The following is a 24812-nucleotide window of genomic DNA, read 5'->3' on the forward strand; positions in this document are numbered from 1 at the left end:
GGTGCCAGGGCTCTGGGAGGATGGCTTCTGCTATGGCCCTGCAGTGGAAGGCACAGGGCTTAGATTCAGAGGAAGTGGGATATGGGTCCTGAGCAATATCTGGGCAATTTGCCACTGCTCTGCATATCCCCACCTTCTCAGCTAGGACACAGGGGCTTGATGTGACCACTTACACCCCAGACAGAGCATGGCAGAAGCAGAATCACTCACAGACAGTGTCCCATTTGCACCATGACTCCCTTGCTGAGCCTGTCTCAGGGGGTCCCAGAGGCCTTGTTTCCTCCAATTCAATGGACCTGGGAATAATCAGCTCAAAGCCCATGGTTTCCAGGGGGAACAATCCTGCCCTTCCCCCAACCACAGGACAACTTGGAATGCTCAGGGGATGTTCTGATTATAGCACTGATTGGGGACAATCCTTGACCATTGATAGGCCACGGCAGGGAAGCTTGACATCTGTGATATATAGGAAAGTCCACAAATGAAGATTTCTCCTATAGACTTTGAGTAACCCTCTTGACATTCATGCAGAAAAGAGGAAACCCGTTCATGAGAGCCTGGAAGCTAAGTCCAATTTATGTGGAAACACAAGGTGTGTATTTTCTCCATGCTAATGCACAATGAATGTTTAAAGGGTGTGCAAATTGACTGAAGAGTGTTTTCTTTCATTAAAAACCCTACCAACAGTTGGGATGTTAGGAATCCCATCACCATGGGCAGTGCCTCTCCTGGATATTACAGCCCATCTGTGTCTGTCTATGCTAATCCTTGTCCCCTGCATGTTGAGTCTTCGCATATACAAACAGGTGCTTATCTAGCGTTTATTTCAAGCGTCAAATATAAAGGATTATTATCTTCTCTGAAATTCACACTGATTCAAAGAAGAGGTGTAATACTAGAATTTGTCTCAGTGTGCTATAAATTACTTTCCTCTGATTTTTCCTTTAATTATAAAGCATTAAGTTGATTTGAGGGGGTACAGATAGTATAGCTCATCTATGAATTTCATTTTAAAATAGTAGAGAACATTCCAAAATACTTGTTGTAAAAGCAGGATGCTTGATGGGATAGAGGTAAGAAGAACAGCTCTAAGGCCTTGCTACTCCAAGCATGGCCTCACACCAGCAGCAGAGCTGGCTGGAAATGTAGGATTGCAGGCCTGCCCCAGACATCCTGAATCAGAATCTGCATTTGAGCAGGTTCCCACGTGAACGGTCTGCTCCTGAAGTTTTGGGGAGGGCTGTTCTAAGACTCCTGGGCCCAGCTGAAGGAGACTACCTAGGCCCATCATGCACGGTCCTCCATCCTTGGCCCCACAGTGAGTTGAAAGATGCCTGGCTCCTGGAGGTGCATGGGGCAAGACCTGCCCTGCCAATGCGAGTTGCACTCAACCAAAACCAAACTACTAGGAGATGCAGGTACTGGCTAGAGCTGTCTTGGAAGAGCCTCAGCAACAACTGCCATGGAGGGCTAAAGAAAAATTCCCTTGGCAAGGTCAGCCCCCGATAGCCAAGGTTTTCTTGAATAGAAACATGAGAGGCTTGGGAACCCAGCTTGGAAACTGCCTATGTTGCTTCCACACTCCAGCAGTTGAGAGGCTGGGGCTCAACTTCACTCTACCGCTCCCTGGTTTCAGGGCCTTCTCAAGCTCCTCAGCTGTGCTGTCAGGTAAGAGCATTGTCGCTCTCATCCAGGGTCACATAAGCACATGGAGGGGCCATATGAGGTGCCTGGCCCACAGCGGGTGCTCAGACAATGCTCTGGACAGCTGGGGTTTGGGGAGGGCTTTCAAGCACCGTGCACAGGTGCAAATGGGACCGTCTGAGGCCCACTCCAGTGGGGATGAGGCAGCTGGGATCCCCATTCTCTGAAGCGTCTCTGTGAGGCCTGGAGGAGGATGCCAGTTGCTCCCACATGTCCCAGTCTGCCCTTCTTGGCCCTGCTTTGTTTCCTTGATCCTGTCTAGGGCCTAGCAGGGCCTGCAGCCAGTGCAGACTCTCGATCATGTCCCTGAGCCCAGGCAAAAGTGCCTTCAGAGCATACCCAGCTTGGAAACTGCCTATGTGGCTTCCACACTCCAACAGTTGGGTGTAAGGCAGGTGGGAAATAAACCCATTTGTCCACCATGTGCTGAGCATCTGTCCTGAGCCACATTCCAAGGAGAATGAATTGAATGTGTGGTCCCTGCCTCTCACACTGTCCTCTTGAAGGAAGGCCCATGCCAAGGCACAAGTGCAATGTGCCACAAGCTCACAAGAGTATTCAGGGGTTGAGAACAGGAAAAAGCTGCATTGCCACTGATGAGGGAGGTGGGTTTTGCAGGGGAAGGCCCTGGAGCTGGCTTTGAAGGACAGCATAGAGACACAGGCAGAGGCTGGTGGGAGAGCACAGGCTCCAGAGGAAAGACACCCATGCTACAGCCTCCGCCCCATTGCCGATTGTGGAGCATGCTGGAGTTCTCCACTGCCCTCTGGATCCCCGTCCACCTTTGTCCAGCCTGCTCAGCCCTGGAGGCACCTTCCTGTTCCTGACTCCCTGGCTTCTGGTGGGTGGCACCAAGGGCAATAGCAGCAGGAGATCCAAAGTCGGGAGGGGAGAGGGCCTGAGGAGTGTACCATCCTGGCTCCCTCCCAGCTGCCTCCTGGTTTGTCAGGAGCTGAGTCCCTCTCTGCAGACCCCTGATGGTGACACCTCTCCCAAAGCTGCAGCTAACGCATGGTGCATTCCAGGAACCTCCCCTCTCCTTGTCCCTTAAGGTCTAGGATGGAAACAGCATCCCATGGGTACTTGTCATTGGATGTGTCACCTCCCTCATTGTCCCTTAGGCTTGCCCACGCCCCTGCATTAATGCTGCACAGAGTCACTGTTGGAGTGGCCCCTCAAACTGTGACCACTGAATCTAATATTTCCAAGCTCTATGACCTTGAGCTAATAGTGACAATTATTGTGTATAATTAGAGCCATATGTCAACATAAAAGCAGGACATTCGCTGGAGCCTGTGTTACAGGTTTTAGCATCTTTCTTTTGGTAACTTAGTCCTCACCATGAGCCTGAGACTGGTGCACTCCTGCCTCCTCCATGTCGCAGATGAGGAAAGCAGGCACAGAAGGAGGTTGTCAGCCTGTAAGTAAGGGAGCCACTGGAACCGGAGTCGGTCCATTTCCAGAGCTCGGCTCTTACCCTGGTCATCTCTGGGAGCCACAGTGTCCCCAAGCTGTTTTGGAGATTCTGAAGCAGGATGCAGGGAGAGGCTCTCAAAGGAGACCTCCAACAGGAGCTGCTGGGCAAGTGAAATCGGGGCTCGGGGAGCAGCAGAGACTCTCGAGAAATCAGGCAGTGTTCATAGAGATATGAGTCATGAGAACTACACTTTCCTGAGAGGAAGGCAGGAAGGGGCTGAAGGCAGAGTGCAGAGAAACAGGGACACCAAAGTGAAAGGAGACGGAAGGGAACTCTCAGACTGGTCAGGGAAAGAATTGGGGAGACTTCCCAAGTGCCACCTGCCTGCCAGTGAACGCTCATAAGAACATTCCACTGAGGGAAGAGGGTGTGAATCTCCTTTCATAAATGAGGAAACCCATGTTCAGAATGGCTCGGGAACTTGCCCAAAACCTCAGCCTCAAACCGCAGAGTCAAAATCCAACCCTAGGCTCATCTGATGCCACAGACTCTTCAGGGAGATTGACAGCAGGATGGGGCCTCAGAAACCGAGAAAGGGGAAATTCAGTGATGTCAATGATGGCCACAGTGTATTTTAGCAGAGTCCAAGGGAAACACAGCTTGCTCACTTTGCCCACAGTCACAGGTAAATAATCCCTGACTCACAATGCACTTTTCCACCAAGGTGGTACTTTGTCTAGCATCTTCCGCCCGTCTGTGGTCGGGGTGTGCTCCCATCCCAGACATGACCTTATCTGTTTTCTTACCTCTGGATTTCCGCTTGTTAAACACAGACTGCCAGACGATGACCAGCATGAAGAGCAGAATGCTGAGGATCCCCACGCAGCACACGAGGACAGCATACACATAGAGATCTGAAAGGCAAGGACAGACACGTGAGTCAGCCTTCTGGGGGCCGCAGCAGGAGAAGTGCGCTGGCAAGAGAACAATCAGAATTGGAATATTTGAAATCCCAGTGCTACAGTCAACAAGGCAGTGTGGTATTGGTGCAAGGACAGACACAGATCAATGAAACAGAACAGAGAGCCCAGAAATAGACCCACACAGGCATGCTCAGTTGATTTTTGACAAAAGTGCAAAAGTAATTCAACAGCGGAAGGACAGTTTCTTCAATCAATGGTGCTGGTTCAATGGGACTTCCACTGGCAGAAAATAAAACTAAAATAAACCTCACCTTTTACTCAAAAATTAACTCAAAATGAACCACAAACCTAAATGTAAAATGTAAGCTAGAAGACTTTAGAAAAAACCCACAAGAAAAATCTTTGGGATCTAAGAATAGACAGAGTTCTTAGACTTGACACAAGAGGCACCGTCTATATTAGTAAAACTTGACATACTATACTTGACTTTACCAAAATTAAAAACTGATGTTCTGTAAACAAACATATGAAGAGGATAAAAAGTCAAACAGACTGGGAGAAAATATTTGTAAACCACATATCCAACAAAGGACTACTATCCAGACTCTAAAGAACTCTAAAAACTCAACAGCAAAAACACAATCCTGTTGGAGAAATGAAAAAAAAAAATACAGACATTTCACTAAAGAGAATGTACAGGTGGCAAACAATCCCATGAGAAAATGTTTGACTTCTATCGCTGTTAGAGAAATGCAAAATGCAACTACAGTAAAACATCCCTCGTGCCTTTCAGGGTGGCTAAAATAAAAAATAGTGACATCCCCAAATGCTGGCAAGGATACAGATAAACTGGGTCACTCAGACGTGGCTGGTGGGAATGTAAAGAGGCTCAGCCACTCTAGAATAGAGCTTGACAGTTTCTCAAAGGAGACGCCTGTAACAACCATTCAGCCCAGAAATTGCATTCCTTGCATTTGTCCCAGAAAAATGACAGCTTAAGTTCACATGGAAAACTGTACATGTATGTTGGGTAGCCAAAAACTGGAAACAGGCCGGATATCCTTCAGCAAGTGAATAGTTAAACAAAGTGTGGTACATCCACACCACAGCATCCTCAGAAATAAAAAGAACAAACTATCAACACACACACCAACCTGGATGAATCTCCAGAGAAGTACGCTGAGTGAAAAAAAAAAAATCCCAAAAGGTTACATTCTTGATATGACATTCTTCATCAATGTAACATTCTTGATATGACAAAATTATAGAAATAGAGAACAGATGAGTGGTTGCCAGAAGTTAAGAAGGGGGTGGTGGTGAGAAGAAAATGGGTTTGGCTACAAGGGCCACTTATAATGACAGAAATATTCTGTATCTTGACTGTATGGATGTTAATATCCTGTTTGTGATATTGTTTTATGGTTTTGCAAAATGCTATCATTGGGAGACATTAGGTAAAGGAAACAAACTGGTACAAGGGATCTCTGTGTATGATTTTTTAGAAATTGATTTTTTCTTTCTTGCCCTGTGGCCCAGGCTGGAGCGCAGTGGCATAATCTTGGCTCACTGCAACTTTCTCCTCTCAGGTTCAAGCATTTCTCCAAACTCAGCCTCCTGAGTAGCTGGGGCTACAGGTCCATGCCGCCACACCCAGCTAATTTTTGTATTTTTGGTAGAGACAGGGTTTCACCATGTTGGCCAGGTTGGTCTTGAACTCCTGACCTCAGGTGATCCCCCCACCTCCACCTCCCAAAGTGCTGGGATTACAGGCATGAGCCACTGAACCTGGCCAGAAATGGATGTTAATCTACAATAATTTCAAAATAAAAAGTTGTCTAAGTTGAACAGTTAAACCATGTTCACGTACATACATCTCTTTTAGAGATAAGGTCTCACTCCGTCACCCAGGCTGGAGTGCAGTGATAAAATCACAGCTCACTGCAGCCTTGAACTCCTGGGCTCAGGAGACCTTTCCGCCTCAGCCTCCTGAGTAGCTAAAATTACAGGCATGAGACTCAGTGCCCAGCTACATATACTTACATTTCTTAAACTCTAATAATCAATGTTATCATTAGTCTGATCAATACAATGCCAAGCTGCTCAGAAAGTGAAAAGGGAAGCCAAAAGCATTATTCTAACCATCTTTGAAGAAAAATGCCACAGGCATTTATTTGAACTTAGCAAAAATGTTTCTCTGTTGACTTAAATTTCTACAACCAACAGACATTTACTATCAGCCATGGTCAGTACTTTCCTGAGTCCAAGAAAGATAAAAATGCACACACAAAGGCTTTCTCTTCAAGAAATAGAGGACCACTTAGTAACTGTAACAATAAGAACGTGTGTCCAATACCAGGAACACTCAGAGGCACCCAGCCCAGCCTGGGGAGGCTGAGAGAAGCTTCCAAGAGGACTAGAGTTCTGCACCGAGTTGTATTTAAAATAACAAAAAATACAAAAATGTATAGAAAAAAAGCCATCGGCCATCCTGTCACCCTGAGATAACTACTATTAATAAATATTTGGTATACTTTATGATGAATATGCATATATTTTTAAATTGAGATCATATACTTTCACATCTTTTTTTCAATTTCTCTCATTTTCTCAATAAATTCTTTTCAAAAATGATTCAGAATCATTTTGAAAAATATGATAAAAGTTTATCATATTAATATATCAGCAATGATTTAACAATCTCTTACTATTGGCTACTCAAAGTGTTTCTACCTGTTCCCCATCATAAATAATTCTGTGGTGAGCATTCATGAACTTAAACCTTAGTACAACTCTCACAATATGTTCTCAAGATTAAGTTCCTAGAAGTGGAATAGCTGAGTCAACAGGAAAAGAACATTTGTAAAGCCCTTGGGGCGTGGAGAAGCAGTTAGTTAAGTGCTTAAGCTGAAAAAGCAAGCCTACTGGGAGTAGCAGGTGGCTGGCTCCCAGGGAGAGCCTGGAGAAGCAGGTCAGGCTTATGGTTAATGAGAAGAAAGGGGGCATGAAATGGAATCAGACATTCAGGTTCCTTTTGACTCTCCCCTCCCTGGCCTAGGCCCCAGGGAAGCCCAGCAGAACCTCTGCCCCTGGAGTCCATGAGATCTTCCTGTGTTCTTAAGGCAGTCAGCATTTTTGCCTAAGCTAGTTTGAATAGATTTCTGCTCTTGGCAATTTAGATGTCTGGACTGAAAATAAAATAAGTAGAAAGTGCCTTAGGGCAAGGTAGCAGGTGAAGGGTGCATCTGCACTAACATTTAAGGAGAGAGGGGCAGGTGTGTGGAAGGGAGTCTCCTACAAAGGATCAGAGCTAGTCATGGATGCAGAGGAGGGCTGGGGCGAGAGTTCTGGAAGCCCAGAAGAAAGCACTGTAAGAAGGATGCCTTAATAGCATCAACTGCTGGAAAACATCCACTCTGTTTTGCTCCTAGGAAGCCACTGGGAAAGTCTTGGAGGAAAGCCCTGTCAGTAGGCTGGTGGGGGCAGAGTCAGGTTAGAGAGGTCCAGAAGCTGATGGGATGTGAGGAGCTTGAGAAAGTTCTCACATATCTAAAAATCAAAACTGCCTTTCTAGTAAATGCCTGTGTCTCTGATGTGTGGGCTCTGTAGATTAACAGGGTGGAGAACTCTGTGAGGGGTCAGAGTTAGGAGAGAGGCTGCAGCATCCATTTAAACAGTGTGAAACTCAGCAACAGGACTCTTGGATTCTGGACAAGACACTTCATGACGAACTCAGGGACAGAGCAAAGTTCACAGACCAGGATTTGTGGCAGGATCCCAGGGCACAGGATGGCCACAACCCAGCAAACCCACGGCCAGTCCTGCCTTTCCATATTGGTCAGCAAACTACTCCAGAACAGGATGGCAGAGCCCTTGCTGGCAGGAGAAGATGGTGAACAACACAGTCAGGCTGCCAGGCCGACAGAACCTCAGGCAGGTGAACACAGCACCTGCCTGGAAGGGACTATGCAAATGTGGTCCCCAGACCAAAAGGCAGAGAAACTTGCCTTTAGTCTTATTCATGGAGTGGAGAGAAAAATTGTCTTACAAAAGCTTCCATGCCCATGGAGCACAGCAGCTGATCCACAAGCTCACCTCTTCATCTGAGCTCTTTCCTTCGCTTCAGAACAGCAGGAACCCAGGAGGGACAAGGTTGCAGGTAAGAACCGCAGTAGGCATCTCTCCCCAAGTGTCCCTAGCAGCAAGCTGCAGACATTTGGGACACACTCTGCCCAGGCAGGAGGTGAGGGGCTTCAAAAGGCCCAAGCTACAGTTTCAGATCACAGCTTCCTCAACATGGCTCAAAGGGGGCTTCCCACAGGCAGCCAGGGCTACAGAATCAGAAAACATCTGGCGACTCCGGAAGGCTCAGCTGGCCGCCAAACACACAGGCCTCCAGTTATGGACACCAGCCAGCGGGCACCTCCTGCCTGCGTGTGGCTCCCCACACACAAAAGACTGGTCATGGCCACTCTCTGTTTTGTTCTTGAAGCTACAGATCTGTAAAAAGTGCTGCCTTGCAGGAGAAGAAAAGCTCAGAAAGACCACCTGAGTTCCCCTTGATTGAGCAGCAACCAGTATGCCTATGTTCCGAATTTTTTTTCCTTCTGTTACAAGCATTCCTTTTGTTGCATAAAGACAACCACCCTGCTGTGTCTACTCAAAACATGAAAACCCCCCTCCCTGGGTGTTCTCTGCAAACAACAGTTAAACTCTGAGCCATTGAAGCCAGGGTCACAAATTCCTACGACTGCAGAGTCACCTTCCTGTCATGTCAGCTAATGCAAAGCCCTGCCGCACTCAGTTCCAGGGCACTGCTCTCAGGCTGGAATGCCCGCCCAGTGGTGCCAGATCTTCCAATTCATCCTTTACCTTTTTATGTAAAAATCTCTCTATAAAATGTTGGCTCAAAAGTTTTAAAACTCAGACTAGGCCAAATAATGCTGGTTGAAAGGTTGAAGCCAGACCTTTCAACAAAGGCTTGAGTTTAACAAAATATCTGCAATTAATCAAATCTGGAGTTCACTTTTAAAATACCACATATGGTCAGGCATGGTGGCTCATGCCTGTAATCCTAACACTGTGGGAGGCCGAGGCAGGCCAATCACCTGAGGTCGGGAGTTCGAAACCAGCCTGGTCAACATGGTGAAACAAATTAGTACAAATTTTTGTACTAAAAATACAAAAATTAGCCAGGTGTGGTGGCACACGCCTGTAATCCCAGCTACTTGGGAGGCTGAGGCAGGAGAACTGCTTGAACCCAGGAGGCGGAGGTTGCAATGAGCCAAAATCACGCCATTGCACTCCATCCTGGACAACAAGAGCAAAACTCCATCAAAAACAAAAGGAAAAGAAAAAAAAACACATATAGCTGCACACCCACAATAATTCTAAAAATCATGTTACATTCCCTTTCTCTTAAATCATTTACAGTTTTGTCTTTTGCCATTGAACTTCCAAAGGCATCACTGCCATTTTTAGACTTAACTGCAAGCTGCCATGTAGAAAATGCCCAGGCCTCCCTGAAGCAGATGGCAGGGCTGGCAGGCTGGAGCAGCTGCCCATGCAGAGACAGGCCAAGACTGGGGTGCATAATGTCAGCATGCCAGATCCCGCCCTCCCAAACAGCCCCACCAAGCCAGGGCCAGGCAGATGGTACCTGTTGCCCAGCAACCCTGATCCCAGCAGGGGTATATTCAGTGCTCCTTTGAAAAAGAGTGACCCCAGTGCCCCTCAGCAGAGTCCAGGAACCCCGCTCTCCCCTGCTTTCTGAATCAAGAAAGTAAGCTTCAGTCTTGTACATTTCCAGTGCAAATGGAAAAGTCAGGAGATAGCAGTTTGAGACATAAGGCTGTGTATTTCTATTTTTTAATTCAGCCTGTAATACCATCTTGCTCAGGGTGAAATACCTGAGTGATAGCCCCAAAGGATTTTAACTCACTCCAGCATCTCACAAAGAGGCCTGACAATCAATGCCTCTTTTGTGCAGTGGGCTCACAGCCAGGACGAACTAAGCCCCAGGAGGATGGATATCCATCCACAACCCCTACTGTAGCTCTCTCGTCCAGGAACAAAAGGGCAAAAGGCCTGGGATCGTGTGCCAGGGAGTTTCAACTGTACCTCTAACCTCGCCAAAGCTACGGCTGGGTTAAAAAAGCAAAGCACGGAGACGCTGCTGCTGCCGAAATCATAGGAAAAGATTGGTCTGTAAACAGCTGCTCTGAGGCAGGCACTACACATAGCGAGAATGCCAGTTCTGCTTTTGGATGAGGCCTGATTCTCTCTGTTGAGAAGAAAGCACATACTGGGCTACAGATTTCATGTAGAGAGTTAGGTCGGGAGTAACCCTGACATTCTATAGCTGCACATGAATTATGAGATACTGTTAATTGCACAAAGGGTTTCAGAAATGCTGATTATGCTGTGGGGTATGTTGGGTCTAAATGCCACAATCTTTCCAAATATATGGTCTTGTTTTTGCACCATGGTATTTTCAAAGTATGGTCCTCAGACCACTTGCATAGGAATCACCTGTGGCCCTGAAAGTTCTCTGATCCCTTCCTAATGTTATAACCAGAACCTCAGGGGCTGGAGCCTGAAGTCTCCCTGGAAGATTCTGATGCATCTGATGATACATAAGGCTCCAGCTGTCACATCCCTAGTGATCTACCCTTGCCACAGCCAGGCCCTCTCCATATCCCAACCCATCACAGTGCCTGGTCACAGGGCAGCTCCAGAGACATGGGGCAAACATCAATGGGGTTGCCTCAATTTTACTAAATAGTAATGAGAAAGGTAAACCTTGCCCTTACTACTGCTTCACTCTATGAGAAGTAAAGTCATTTTCATTTCTTTGCCAATGCCAATGAGTAGGCATTCTCTTAATGAGAGGCTGAGTGGGAGAAATGGGGATTATTTTACTAGGAGGCAGTCATCAAATAAAGAAAAAGGCAACTACAAAAATGCAGAGAAACATCAGGAAATACAAAGAATCACTGTTGGATTCTCATGAGTGCAATCTCATAAACAAAATATTTATGACTACAAAACAAAACAATTAATCCTAGAGGCCTATGTGGGTGACACCTTATGGTCTGCAAACGATGTTCACAATAAAAGTTACATTTTCCTAAGACAGAATGTGTTTCAGTCTACTGCTTTATAACTAGGTATTGGAAGGGGTGAGCTTGAAAGCAAGTACTTGCTCCCTAAGGATGGCCCTCCTTCTGCCAGATCATACAATGGGTTAACAAAGGGTGACAGTAAGGCCTCAAGACATGTGCCTCTCCTTAGAGACTTTTGGCTAGATCATTCCTCATCAATAAATGTTGTACCATCACCAGACATAATCTTTACAAAGTTCCTGACCACCTTTGAACATTAATCAGCCTTTCACTGATACAAAGCTCTGCCAGAGAACTCACAAAGTGCATTCTTTAATTGCTTATGATCATAATCCTCACCCACTTTATGATAATAATTTCTCCGAACTTTCCTTACTCCAAGACAGGGTTTTCCAACCTCAGCACTCTGGATATTTGGAGCCAAAATTCTTTGTCATGGGGACTATCCTGTGTATTGTAGGATTGGCATCATCCTTGGCCCCTGTCACTAGATGCCAGGAGTACCCCCAAAAGCTGTGACAACCAAATATACATGCAGACATTGGCAACTGTCCCCTGGAGTAGCAAAAGTCACCCACTGTTGAGAACCCCTGCCCTAAGGCCCAAACCTGAATGTGCATCAGAATTGCCTGGATGTCTTGTTAAACCCCGGATTTCTTGGGCACCATCCCTAGAATTTCTGATTCTATAAGCTAGGGCAGGGCACAGCCATGTGCATTTGGAACAAGCTCCCAGGTGATGCATATGCTGCTGGTCTGCAATCACACTTTGGGAACCACTGTTCCAAGGCCATGGTTCTCAGCCTGGCTGCATGCTGCAATCATCTGGGGAGCTTTTAACAACTTCCAATTAAATCAGAATCTCTAGAGATGTGGTCCAGGCATTCATGTTCTTAACATTCCATGAGTGATTCTAGCATGGGTTGAAAATTACTTGGTTAAGGATTGCAAACTGTTTCTAGAACCCCAAACTCCTTAAGCAACCTGAAATAAAATGTAGTCACAGTAGAGGTACTTATCATTTTTATATCACTTGAAGATTCGTCCCTAATATCACCTGGGAGTAGGAATTCTGGAGCAAAAACAAAACAAACAAAAATTATGTGGACTGGTGCTTTAACTTCCACTCTTTCAAAACTGTGGGCTGATACTGTCAGGGATTTCCATCTTACTTTGAGTAAGTTTAGACCAAGAAAACAACTTAAAAACTAAGAAGTTAGGGTCCTTTCTTTATATTCTATTTCCTTCCTATTGTCTAAAAGTGAGGCTGCATCTTATCATGGGGTGGGGGAAAGGGGGAGGGATGGCATTAGGAGATATACCTAATGTAAATGACGAGTTAATGGGTGCAGCACACCAATGTGGCACATGCATATATATGTAACAAACCTGCACGTTGTGCACATGTACCCTAGAACTTAAAGTATAATTTAAAAAAAAAAGAAAAAGAAAAAGCACCTATAGAGCAATAAAAAAAGAAATATACAAGCTTTACCTTCAAAAAATGCCCAAGTCTCTTTTGTTTTCTCAAAGGATGACTCTTCAGAAGCTTTGAGGGAAATGACTGAAAGACAAAAAAGAAACAGCACAGTATGAAAAAATAATGCCACATGGTACACATGGCACTTACATTTACAAAGCAATTTCTACATTTGCAAAACCACATTTAGTTGTCAAAACTCACATGTTAGGGAGGGGTGCAAGGACTTTACCTAACAGTTGGGAAACAAGGGGCACAGGAGAGGTGAAGTTAAGTTGTCCATGTTTAAAAGCCAGTAAATGGCAAGCTCAGGATGCGGTTCAGTAAAAGCCCCACTTGCCCCATAGACTTGAAAAATAAGAAGTTCCCAGTGGCAAACCCAATAATTAATACATGATTTATTTTACCATTTTAGTGGGAATCTTTCTAAAATGTAGTGTACTTGTCCCAGTATTCCTGGATAGAGGAACCTGAAGTCATCAGATGACTCAAGGTTAGTGCTCTGAGCACCATTCTCCATGCAAGAGAGACCCACAGAGCCACAGGCATCTAATTGTGAGAACATTTTGTCTTCTTTCAGGTAATGGTAGATCACTGAATTCATTTTGCCTGCTTTCAACAGGCAGGGAAACAGAATTGAGTTACACTGTGTGAAACTTTGAACATCACATTAAAGGAGTCTGGACCCATGGAAAGTTTCCATGTACAGGGGTAACATCATCATAGGTAAAGATCTAGAAAATAGACTGATGAAAAATGTAAAATATCACGGAATGAGATTATTGTTCAATAGAACCTTCTGAAGTTATTGAAATGTTCTATATCTGCACTGTCCAATACAGCAGCCACTGGACACATGTGGCTACTGAATACTTTAAATGCAGCCAGTCTTACCAAATAACTGAATTTTTACTTTTATTTAAGTTTAATTAATTTACCCAGCTACACGTGCTCAGGGGTTACCACAACGAAGAGCTCTAGACAAGAGAATCTAGGACCAGAATTGAATGGAGATAGAATCAATACAAGAGACAAGAAATACGGCAAAGATGGCCTAGAACTTAAATTCGATTTACTGCCTCTCCCACAGACTTTTGTATTATTATTGTCATGATCTCAATTCTGAATTTTCCTTCCTTTTGTCTCTCTGGGCCTTGCACTGGATATTTCCTATTGACATATCTTCCAAATCATTAATTTTCTCTTCATCTGTGTTTAACCTTCTGTACAACCCTTCTATTAAGTTCTTAATTGCATTTATTCTTTTTATTCAGTTCTATATTATTTGTTTAATTCTTTTGTAGATATCTCAGTTCTCTAATGAATTTCTCTAGATTGTCATCTAATTCTGCGACCATATCAATCATATTATTTTAATGTCTATGCCTGATAAACTTTCATATTTGCACTTCCCGTAGACTCCTTTCTGTTATCTGTTTTTGCTTTAGATCTTGTCTGTTGGAATGCCTGATAACTTTTTTCTAATTGAATGCCAGACATTGTATATAGAAAATCCTGGTGACTCTAGATAAAATTTTGGTTCCCTGATAGGAAGTTAGAGTAGGGGGATGGTCACTTTAATCCAATCAGGGTTTGAACTGTTGAGAGGCTTTCTGTTTTTATAGAATCTGCTCTATTTCTGGTTTGCCATTACTCAGGGTTCATTCGGTCCTTCAGGGTTCCCCAGCAAAAATCCTGGGGTATTTACCACAACCTCCCAATTTTTATCTCACTGTTAGAACTGCCAAAAACTAACTCACCTCCTAAACATACTGGTTGTCACTTTCTCCATAGCTTCTCTCAACTAGCACTGCTTAAGTATGAGTGAGTTTCTTAGAGTTAAACGTCTCCAGCAATTGGGCTCACTTTGCTGCTTTTCTCTGTGATCTAACTACCTATCTAGTCCTTCAGATAACAAGATAGTTGGATATATATGCACATATATATAATTATATATATAATTATATGTAATATATATGTATACACATATGTAATATATATGTGTATATATACATATGTAATATATATGTATATATACACATGTAATATATGTATATATACATATATATGTAATTATATAATACAAATATATTTATGAAATGTAGATATGTGAATCAGAAAGCAGAAGTGCTGACAGACTTTATTTTCAGTTTTCCTAATTGTTCTCAGGAGGAGGGCTTTGCTCTGCTGAGAGGTTGCCTTGATCACAGAACTCCTTTGCCATTAGAACTTAAATTATTTAAAAAGTAGTGGCTATATCTTCTACCTCTGTATTCCTATCACTGGGCACATTGCCTGGCAGCTGATAGGTGCTTGGTAAAATATATGAATTATATATTTCTTTCTGACTTCCTCCCAAAGGAAGCAACCTGGACCTCCAGGAAGGAGCTCTTAGTGAATATCTTACCTTGCATGTGATCTAAGATACATCAGACAATTTGTCCATCACACCCAACCTCCTTGACCTGCTCAATACCCATAGCCCCTGTAATCTACTGACTGCCAGATTCCCCCTTCAAACACTTAAAATAAGAAACAGAGTGCATGTGGTTATTGTGAGCCCTGAGATTGAAAGAGCCAGTGGATTTTGTGGGTGGCCATGTTGGAAAACAAGTGAGCAGAATGGAGCAGAGCCTAGAACCTGCATAGCAGAGGGAAGATGAGAGGCCAAAGCTTGATGGCACTCTGGGCCCCACAAGGCCTGGCATGTTGTATTTACTCTCTTTGCATTCCAAGAGCTTTGCACCCTTAGACTGTGCCCACTTCTCTCCTGAAAAAGCTTGGCTGGGTTTCCATGGCTTCAGCTAATCAAGCCTAGATAAGGATAAGAAGGTCCTGATGAAGACAACACGGAGATGAACAATACACATATATCTTCAAGGAGCTTGGTTTCCAGGAGGCCAAGGATGCCCATCATGGTGTGGACCCTTACCACCCCACATGTGGTCCACGGGCCAGCAATGTCAGTGTCACCCGAGAGCTCCTCAGAAATGCAGAATGGCAGGCCCCATGCCGGATCTACTGAATCAGAATCTGCTTTCAAGCTCAGATCCCCTGGGTGAAATGTATGCCTTTTAAAATTTGGCAAACACATGCTCACAGGGTTGAAAGACTCAATTGCCACGTGCTAGTTTTATGTCTTTGGATAAGTCACTTAATTTTCCTGTGCCTTATTTTACCCATTTGTAAAATGGGGATGATGAGAAATGCCCATGTCAGAGTAGATGCAGGGGTTAAAGGGGTTCATGTGTGTGAAGTGCTCAGAACAGTGCCTGAGACCTACTGAGCCCATATCCACACTAGCTGTCTAAGTACAGGGACTTTCACGTGTTTTATTCACTGCTCTAACCTCCACCCCCGCCAACCTCAGAATGGCCCTTTGTTGTCAGTCCTTTGCCTCAGGGGGTGACTCTTCAATCTCTACACCTTGAATGAGCTGCTGCCATTCTAACCAACAGGTGCCTTCGGGTCATTTTTAATGCAACTTTCAGGGTCAGAAATTGTGGGTCCTTGATTTAATCCAATTACAGTTCCCTTTCCCTTATTTAGGATAGAAAGCAACAAGCTCTCCCTAATCTATTTATGGACACATGTGTTGAAAGAGCTAACAAACTGGGATTCTAAACTAACCCTATGCAAGGAATCACTGGAAGCTCCTCACTCCCCCGCAGTGCAGATATTTCACAGGACGGTGCAGCAACTTTGGCATCTGATTATTAGAAACACCAGTCCTAATCTTACTTGTTCCTACAAGAAAGAAAAATTTTTACATGGACCCTGCCAGATCTTCGGGAATTTTCCCAAGGTTCTCCCATAAGTATCTTGTTGCAGCTGCTAATCCTGTGCTATCTCAAAGTGAATTTGATATATTGTCAAGCCAGGGGTCTGAGTCCACAGACTATGAGGAAACAGAGCTGTGGGATGCAGCCAGTCCAACAGCAAGGGCTGTGTAGTGGACAATCAGCAGGTCTCCTGACTCCAAAAATACTCTGCCCTCCTCAGCACAGCTGTGAGCAGCTAATATAAATTCACCTTGGTCAACCTTCAAGTGTGGAGTGGAAGAGGCCCCAGCAGGGTAGATGGGCTTGAAGAGGATGGAATGCTTTGAGAAAAAATTTGGCAAGACTAAGGAACAAGTGGCAAATGTTCCAACCACAGATTACTAATGTTGCTCAAAGACTTGTGGAAATAAAATGCAAATCTCCTGATGGAAGAGCATTTTTGTAACAGTTTCCAATGAGTTCAGCAATCAGAAGGCTGGAGCCTTAAGCAAGAGTCAATCAATCTATCCCATTCTGCCGTACTGGGCTCACCTTGGGATCCAGCTGGACTTCCAGACAATTGGAAAGAAGATGACAACAGCCTCTTGTACCAATTTGCTGACTCTTCCTATGCACCAGCTCAAAGGAATGGAGGTCCTGCCCTCCTGACAGCTGCTCATGATTAAAGGAGTGCCCAGCCCAATCCCCCAAAGAGGAAAGCAAGCGCATGACAGTCAGCTGGTGAGCCAGACAGTGGTCCTATAGGGTCCTGATGGTGGACTCTGCTGCTCTGTGCTCAGGTTTTCATGATAGGGAGGAGAAATGAGACTTCCATCCCTTCCCAGGAAGGTGCAGGACTGGAATGATGCTGCCCCTCTCTGCCCTCTCATCTGCATTCACCACCTCCCTCACCCCTGGTGGACAAGGAAAAGCTCCTGATCCAGGTGAGCTTCTGACCACAGCCCCCCTCTGGGTGATAGGAATGTGGTAAAGAACTTTTTCCAAGTAGACTCTGTCCTGCCCTGTGCTCTGAGACTGGTCTCCCAGCAAATAGCTGGCATGGGGGCAAATGCTGTGGGGCCCCTTGGGACAGTCTCATCACCCCAGCTGCTGGGAGTGACACCAGCCCTGCCTCTCACGGAGCCCCGCCTGTGACCACTCCTGCACACACTCCTCTACCATCCGTCCTGTGTCCAGGGAGACCATGACAAGGGCAGTGCAAGGAACCTGACCTCCTGCTCCCACAGTGCACAGGCCTGTAGTCCCCATGCTGGGGTGGGGGGTGGGGAAAGGGGAACAGGCAGGACAACCGTTCAGGGAAGTAGAAGGAAGCCCAATTTGATCTCAGTGCCAAGCCACCTATCTCAGTACAGCTGTTATCGGAACTAAAGTGGGTTTTTATATCTGATGGGTCAGGTCTCACAGTGGAGAGAGGGGTGATGAGTGCTCAGAAGCTAAATTGTCAGCTGACCTACTGACTGCTTTGTCATTGCCTTGGGACCCTAGCACCCAATGGGCAGAGCCCATGAGAGTTTCCGGGGAGGCAGTGGCCCAGATGACAGAGCTACAGGCCACTCTGGGGCCTCCCCAGGAGCACAGAATAGGATGAAATCTAATAAGGAACAAGTTGTGAAATCCATCACGTCACTGCCCCTCTGTTGAAGAAAGTGGCCACAGGATCAAACAGTCAGGAAGAATGCAGCCCAGAGGTACTGAGACAAACCGATTCTATCAACTGCATGTCTAGAGGAAGCAGGCTGGAAAGAAAGAGCCTCAGTCAAGTCCCTTTTGATGGAACCTGGGGGGAAACCATCACTCAGAGAGGTGTGAAAACCGAGAGCCCTAATTCCTGCCTTGGAAAGAACGCCCTGCCAACTTCCCTGGGGAGGGCATGTTTCACAGGTGAGTTCACACCAAGACCCTGTGACAATGCCCTCTGGGTGCCAAGGGGCCTCTGGTTCTTTCGGGGTCCCCCATTCACCAAGGACGCTGACATGCTTTGTCTAGACTGACCTCACTCACCCATGGAAGTGATGGCCAAAAATTCCAAGAGGTCCTGGGAAGGCTCCATTTTTCCTGAAATTCTCTCCCACTGGCGCCCCTAATTCCTTTAACAAAGAATCTTACAATTAACAAAGCTTAAATTGCAACTCTAGGCTATATCCAAAGTCAGGTGCACATTTCTGACACAGAAAGCCTTCCAGAACGCAGGATTCGATGGAGAGGAAAGTGGTGGGGCCCTGGCGGGCCAAGAGGAAGAAGGAGGCAGGAGGGAGCAGGAGCCAGGATGCAGGGAAGGCAGGCAGCTGGGCTCAGGAGACATGCCTTCCCTTTCCGTGCCTACCCTGGCCAGGGTAGCTGAAGCCTTCTCCCAGACTCTACAGATCTTGTCCTTAGCAAGTGCTGCCTTCATTAGTGCTCTAAAGCCATATTTTTAAACTTTACTGTGCAGAAGAATCAACTGGGCTCTTATTAAAATGAAGACTCCCAGGCATTGCCCCTGAGTTTCTGAGAGGGTTTGGGACTCTGCCTGACGAGGGAGTTCACCTCTCAGGAAATTCTGAGGCTCCAGGCCCGAGGACCCTACTTGGAGAGTCTCTGTCATGTGCGCTCCTAGAAGAAAGATTGAGTACAAGGAGATGTGGGAGAGGAGAGTCCTGCTGTGGGAAACCAGGCCCTGGGCCTCAGTGTCCTGTCCAATCCAGGAGAGGGTTTAGAACTCAAAACTAAACCAATGCCTCTTCTATTTAATCCAGGGAAAACAAGACTAATAAGGATAAGGAGGGATCCTGCCACAGAAGTGTTATCTACAAAGTGATACGGGAGTGCTGGGAAGAGAAGAGTATGGTCCCTTTGAACAATATGGAAAGGGGAAGGGGCGTGCTGGGTAGAGGAGGGCGTGGTCCCTGGCTAGGGCTCCACCTCCACGGACCTAGGTGAGGACAGGCATTTCCTGCCCAAATATTGCATTTCCCAAGACCACTCTGGCCTGCCACGCCCCCATCCTGGGCCTATAAAAAGTTGAGAACCTAGCAAGGCAGAGACAGACGCAGTCAGACATCGGGAGGAGCACGTCACCGGAAGAAGACGCAAGCGGCTTGGTAGTCCAGAGAACATGGAGCAGATTATGCCAGCAGAAGAGCACACAGACAGGCACTGGTATGTAGGCAGGACATCGACCAGTGGGACCAGGCACCAGGCAGAGTTTGGCCGAGGCAGTCAGAAGAGAGCTGGGGCCACAGAGCAGCCCAACTCCAGGGGAAAACCGTCTCCCTTCTACCTCCCCCATTGACTGGGAGCTACTTGCACTCAATAAAACTTGGAGAATAAGATATTCTCCAAGCGCACAAGTGATCTGATTCTTCCAGTACACCAAGGCACGAACCCGGGATACAGAAAGCCCTCTGTCCTTGAGACTAGGTGGAGGGTCTTAATTGGGCTACAAGCAACCTATAGTCGGCAAAATAAGAGAGCACCCCATAACACATGCCCACTGGGGCTTCAGGAGTTATAAACATTCACCCCTGGACACTGCCGTGGGGTCGGAGCCCCACAGCTCCTGCCCATCTGTATGCTTCCCTAAAGGTTTGAGCAGCAGGGCACCAAAGAAGCCAGCCACACCCCTATCGCATGCACTGGTAGGGGGACAAGGGAACTTTTCCCGTTTCAAAAGGACCCTGAAAGAGCACCTTTTAATAGCATGTCTCAATGTAGAAAATGATGTGCAGAACACAGCTTTCAAGAAACAATGATTTTTAAAAGAGCAGAACATGTGTAAGGATGGACGTGTCTTCCCAAGGAGTCAACTGCCTGTCTTGGAAACTGGAGACAATTTGAATTGAAGCCTTCCTCCAGTGGTGATCTAATGTTTCACACCCTTCCTCTCTCTATGGAATGTGTGGCTTTAAAATCCATCACTGTGCACCAGACCATGCCTTATTCTACCTTGTTCATTATCTGTGTCTGTTTTCTTCACTTTCTAGAATCCTTCTTGGCCCATAGTTCAAGTCATAGTTACTCTTTTTTTTTTTTTTTTTTTTTTTTTTGAGATGGAGTCTTGCTTCGTCGCCCAGGCTGGAGTGCAGTGGCAAGATCTAGGTTCGCTGCAAGCTCCTCTTCCCGGGTTCACGCCGTCCTCCTGCCTCAGCCTCCCAAGTAGCTGGGACTACAGGTGCCTGCCATAACGCCCAGCTAATTTTTTGTATTTTTAGTAGAGACGGGGTTTCACCATGTTAGCCAGGATAGTCTTGATCTCCTGACCTCGCGATCCGCCCACCTCGGCCTCCCAAAGTGCTGGGATTACAGGCATGAGCCACGGTGCCCGGCCGTCATAGTTACTCTTAATGAATGAATGAAATGAACGTGATACAGTGGGGTAAGTACACCTTACCAGGACTATGACATCGTTACTTTCCGGAAAGCTAGGAGAGGGGCCAGGGTCAGGGGGTCCCACCCTGCCCAGCAACAGTCCTTCCCCTGGAGCCTCAGAAGCAGTGGGGATGCGCCAGCACACCTGGCTGCAGAGGCTAACTTCTCCACAAAATTCTGGCCTTGGAGTTGCAGGCTTTGTGTCTGTCATGATTTATTTTATGGCCTCTGGGAGTTTAGTTTCCTACAGAATGGAAGCAGAAAGTCCAAAGATGATTCCTAACCAGAAGGTGATTCTTCTTAAACAGAAGATGATTCTTAAGTTCCCTCAAGCTGAAAGGAAGCGGAAGAAGTTAAGGAGCCTGATCCCTGGCAAGTAGGCCTTGCTAATTTGCACCAGGAGAGAGCAAGTACCACCCTGCTCCAGGTCCCTCAGGCAGCATCTTACACAGGTTTTAATAGGAGAGGAAAATGTAAAGGGGCTGGAAGAGGATGGTGATGTGAAGTATGCAGAAGAAAAGATCCTTAAGTAAAACAAAGATGAGCCAACACCTTTGTCCCAAATTCAAATTCAATGTATTCAGTTCACTCTCCCTTCATATTCAACAATGGATGAGATGGTTCCCAAGGAAACAGCTCTTAAAATGTAGCTGTGTCCTTGCTGTTTATAACTGGATCAACATTCTCAGGGGCAGGGGGTGGGGGGGCGTGCAACTGCAGCCCCAGGGAGACACAGAGACCTTCTCTGTTTCTGCTCTCAGGCGCTGGCCTATTGCTTCCTTTCTCCCTTGCCTCTCCAAGACTTAGGTCAAAGGCAGTCTCCCCTGGGGCTCAAATAAAGCCATATATGTCAGTAGGACCTCTGAGTGACCTGCAGGCAGCAGCCGATGAGAAACAATGAAACTCCAGCTTTGTCTAGCTTATGCCGCCCTTTCCTACCACATTCAGTCCGAGACAAATTCCAGCAAACCAAGCAAAAGGGCAAACAAAAAAAATGAAATAGACTTCCCATGGCAAGGTGGTCAGAAAAGAAGTCCACATTCTGAAAGTGAAGGAGCTACAGAGCACAAAGGCTATCTTTATGTCCCCAATGAGAAGCTAGGAAATACTGAAACCTAGGGCTTGGTCACTGGTCCTTTACACACACAAGTCCAGGATAGGGCTATATATCCACTTGCTACTACCTTCCACTCCTAGTTGCCATTTTCTCTGCCACGTCTCCAGAGAAAAAGAGCTTGGATCACTCATTCACTCCTCCATCTAAAAAGTCATCATTGGGCCCCTTCTGTGTACATGCACCACATAACATGTGAGGGTGCATTTCGGAAGGCCCCGGCAGGGTCCTTGGTACCAAGGTCCCCAGCTGGGTCCATCTTTCCAACCATTCCTCTTGTTGCTGCCCACCCCTGTCCCCCAACAATTGCAAACATGCATCTAAGTCCATTGAGTTACTTTTGCATGCCTCTCTGGCCTCTTGCAACACTTTTGAGCAGGCTGTCGTCTCTACTGAAACAGCACAGCCCAGGGCTGTCTGCTGAAGCTCTCCTGTGCCCCAAGCGAAGTCCCACATCCTCCATGTGATCTTCTCCCATGGTCCAGCAATGTGTCCTCATCTCCCTTACTCCCATGTCAGCCTCACCCCCTCGTCTGGCCCTTTCACACTCTTTCTGTTTGCTACCTCCATAACGTCTATTAAATCTATAACCACATCTACACCATGGCTTCTCCCCTATGTTATGAGGCTGGGGCCCCAGGAGGGCAGGCATCAAACATCTCCATCTGTACCTCTCTTTGGGAAAGGCACAGTGATGACAGGCTCATAAACTGGGGCTTCATGCATGTTTGTGAGATTAAGTTTTTAATCTAAACTCTTCCAAGACCATGGCAGTTGGAATGAGGGTAGGTACGATGAAGAATTGTTTAAAGTGGTGTTTAAATTACACTCTGGTTGTCAATTTGATTCCTTTGAGTGTCTGGACCTGTTGACACTTTAAACACCATGATGTGTGTTTGCTTAATTAAGCAGAAGCCCTAAATGTTTAGTAAATCTCATTCCTAATTATCTGTTCCATGTCTCCCGAGAAAAAGGAATTATTTCGTTAATTTCTTCCACTAAAACTTGCAGTATCAGTTCCCTGTGGTAGTAACTTCAGATCTAATCATTAAATTTCCTCTCACACTTTGGGGTTAAACAGTCAGATGAGAAACCATATTATAATTTCATCTTTGCCCCCACATACTTTTAGGGTGACAAACAGTTTTTTCCATTTGCTTTGTCCAGTCTCCACATTAAACCTTACTTACATAATGTTAAGTCAAATAACAATTTGGCTTGTTAAAATACACTATGTGGGTTTAGAGTGAATTACGATTAAACTGCAGGAGACATCCCTTGCAAATTGCTTCTATTATTAGCATTTTCACTGCTGATAAAGACCACTCCATCTAAAAGCAGGAAGATTTATTTTGGCTCAGAAGGTTAGACTGCTTCTGAATCTGTGGGTTGTAGGATTGGGTTGAAAAGCCATTGAAGACCGTGTGTGTGTGTGTGTGTGTGTGTGTGTGTGTGTGTGTGTGTGTGTGTTTTGAGACGGAGTTTTGCTCTTGTTGCCCAAGCTGGAGTACAATGACACGATCTCAGCTCACTGCAACTTCTGCCTCCCAGGTCCAAGTGATTCTCCTGCCTCAGCCTGCCGAGTAGCTGGGATTACAGTCTCCCGCCACCATGCCCGGCTAATTTTTATATTTTTAGTAGACACGGGGTTTCACTATGTTAGCCAGGCTGGTCTTGAACTCCTGACCTCGTGATCCACCCACCTCAACCTCCCAAAGTTCTGGGATTACAGGCATGAGCCACCGTGCCCAGACGAAGATCATGTTTTTTGAGGTCTTGGGGATCAAAGCTGTGGCCTCCCTAAGAGCAGGAGCCTCTTAGGGAGGCTAATGACTACATCACTCCTGTGAACACCAGCAGCACACGCTCCCTGGGGTGAATGCCCAGGAAGTGCACTCAGGCTATGGCCCTGCAAACCTGTCTCAACGCTTTCCACAGGAACCTTAGGACACGTGGCACTCAGGGCTACAGCTGGGGCCCATCTTTCACCAGGAGCCCCTTGGACACTTATGCTTCATCTTGGAATCTCTCCAGGCAGCACCTGAAGAAGCAAGCAAGCTTAAGGGTTCGCCCTGCCCCATGCCCACCGGGGGCCTCCTCCTGCTGAGCAAGTCTACAGAATCTGTGCTTCCAGAGGCACCAAGCCAGATCCGTCCCCTAGGGAGAAAAGCCTAGAGGTGATGGGATGTCAAGCACAATGGAGGAGGCACAAAGGTGGAGAGACTCCCAAAGCTGAGGGAGCAAAGGAAGGTAAAAAAAAAAGGACAGAACACAAACCACAATGTCTTAGACTTGGGGACAAAGGGTCAAGGGTGCGTAGAGGGGCAATCAGGCCCTAGACATGCGAGAAACAGGAAGACAGCAGCTGAAGTTATCAAGGGCAGGTCTGAGGCTCAGCACATGGCCCAGCAGCACTGAGCATGCAGGACAGACATGGGTGGACACAGTCTGTGCAACACAGGGCAAAGCAAAGTGCTTTTCTTCAGGAAGTATCATTATTTGAAAAGATATTTACCATAACTAGCTATATATTATTTTTCACTTACATGAGACATTTTGGCCCCCTAAAATATGAAATTGTCATCTCATTTCAAAGGTGACCTTGGAGTTTACCCTGAAGAGGACAAGAACAAGTTGTCTGCATCTCAATACTTACCTAAAATTGTGACTCAACTACTTCAGCAAAACTATTAACTGGTCTTTGTTTGTTTGCATGTGTTCTTGTTTTTGTTTTTTTCTCTGGCCTAAGGGCATCGAGAACCAAGAGCATTTGGGAATCCCAACACTAGGCTATGATGCCTGCCAGGTATGAAACAAGTTCCAATTCAGTATGCCCTGGACACTCTCAATGTAAATAAGCCACCCCTTGGAGAGAGGGAGACATGGCTGAGCAGTGCACCTCCCTGTTGAAATCATCCCAACCCC

The 24812-nt window shown here is 46.1% G+C and overlaps 1 protein-coding gene across 7 annotated transcripts in view; it reads right to left on the reverse strand.

Annotated features, from left to right (window-relative positions):
- VSTM4 (V-set and transmembrane domain containing 4) overlaps window positions 1-24812 on the reverse strand; it is a 112391-nt gene that overhangs the window by 68961 nt on the left and 18618 nt on the right. For all 7 annotated transcript variants that reach the window (XR_008537385.2, XM_054659550.2, XM_054659551.2 and 4 more), the window contains exons 3-4: window positions 12660-12728; window positions 3928-4035 (exon numbers count right to left, since the gene is read on the reverse strand). Coding sequence is in view for 6 of the 7 variants with exons in the window: in XM_054659550.2 (XP_054515525.1) it covers window positions 3928-4035; window positions 12660-12728 (177 nt within the window). In the remaining variant the exon portion in view is untranslated. The remainder of the gene's footprint in view (window positions 1-3927; window positions 4036-12659; window positions 12729-24812) is intronic.

The sequence above is a fragment of the Pan troglodytes genome, chromosome 8 (assembly GCF_028858775.2).
Source record: "Pan troglodytes isolate AG18354 chromosome 8, NHGRI_mPanTro3-v2.0_pri, whole genome shotgun sequence".
NCBI classification, from domain to species: Eukaryota; Metazoa; Chordata; class Mammalia; order Primates; family Hominidae; genus Pan; species Pan troglodytes.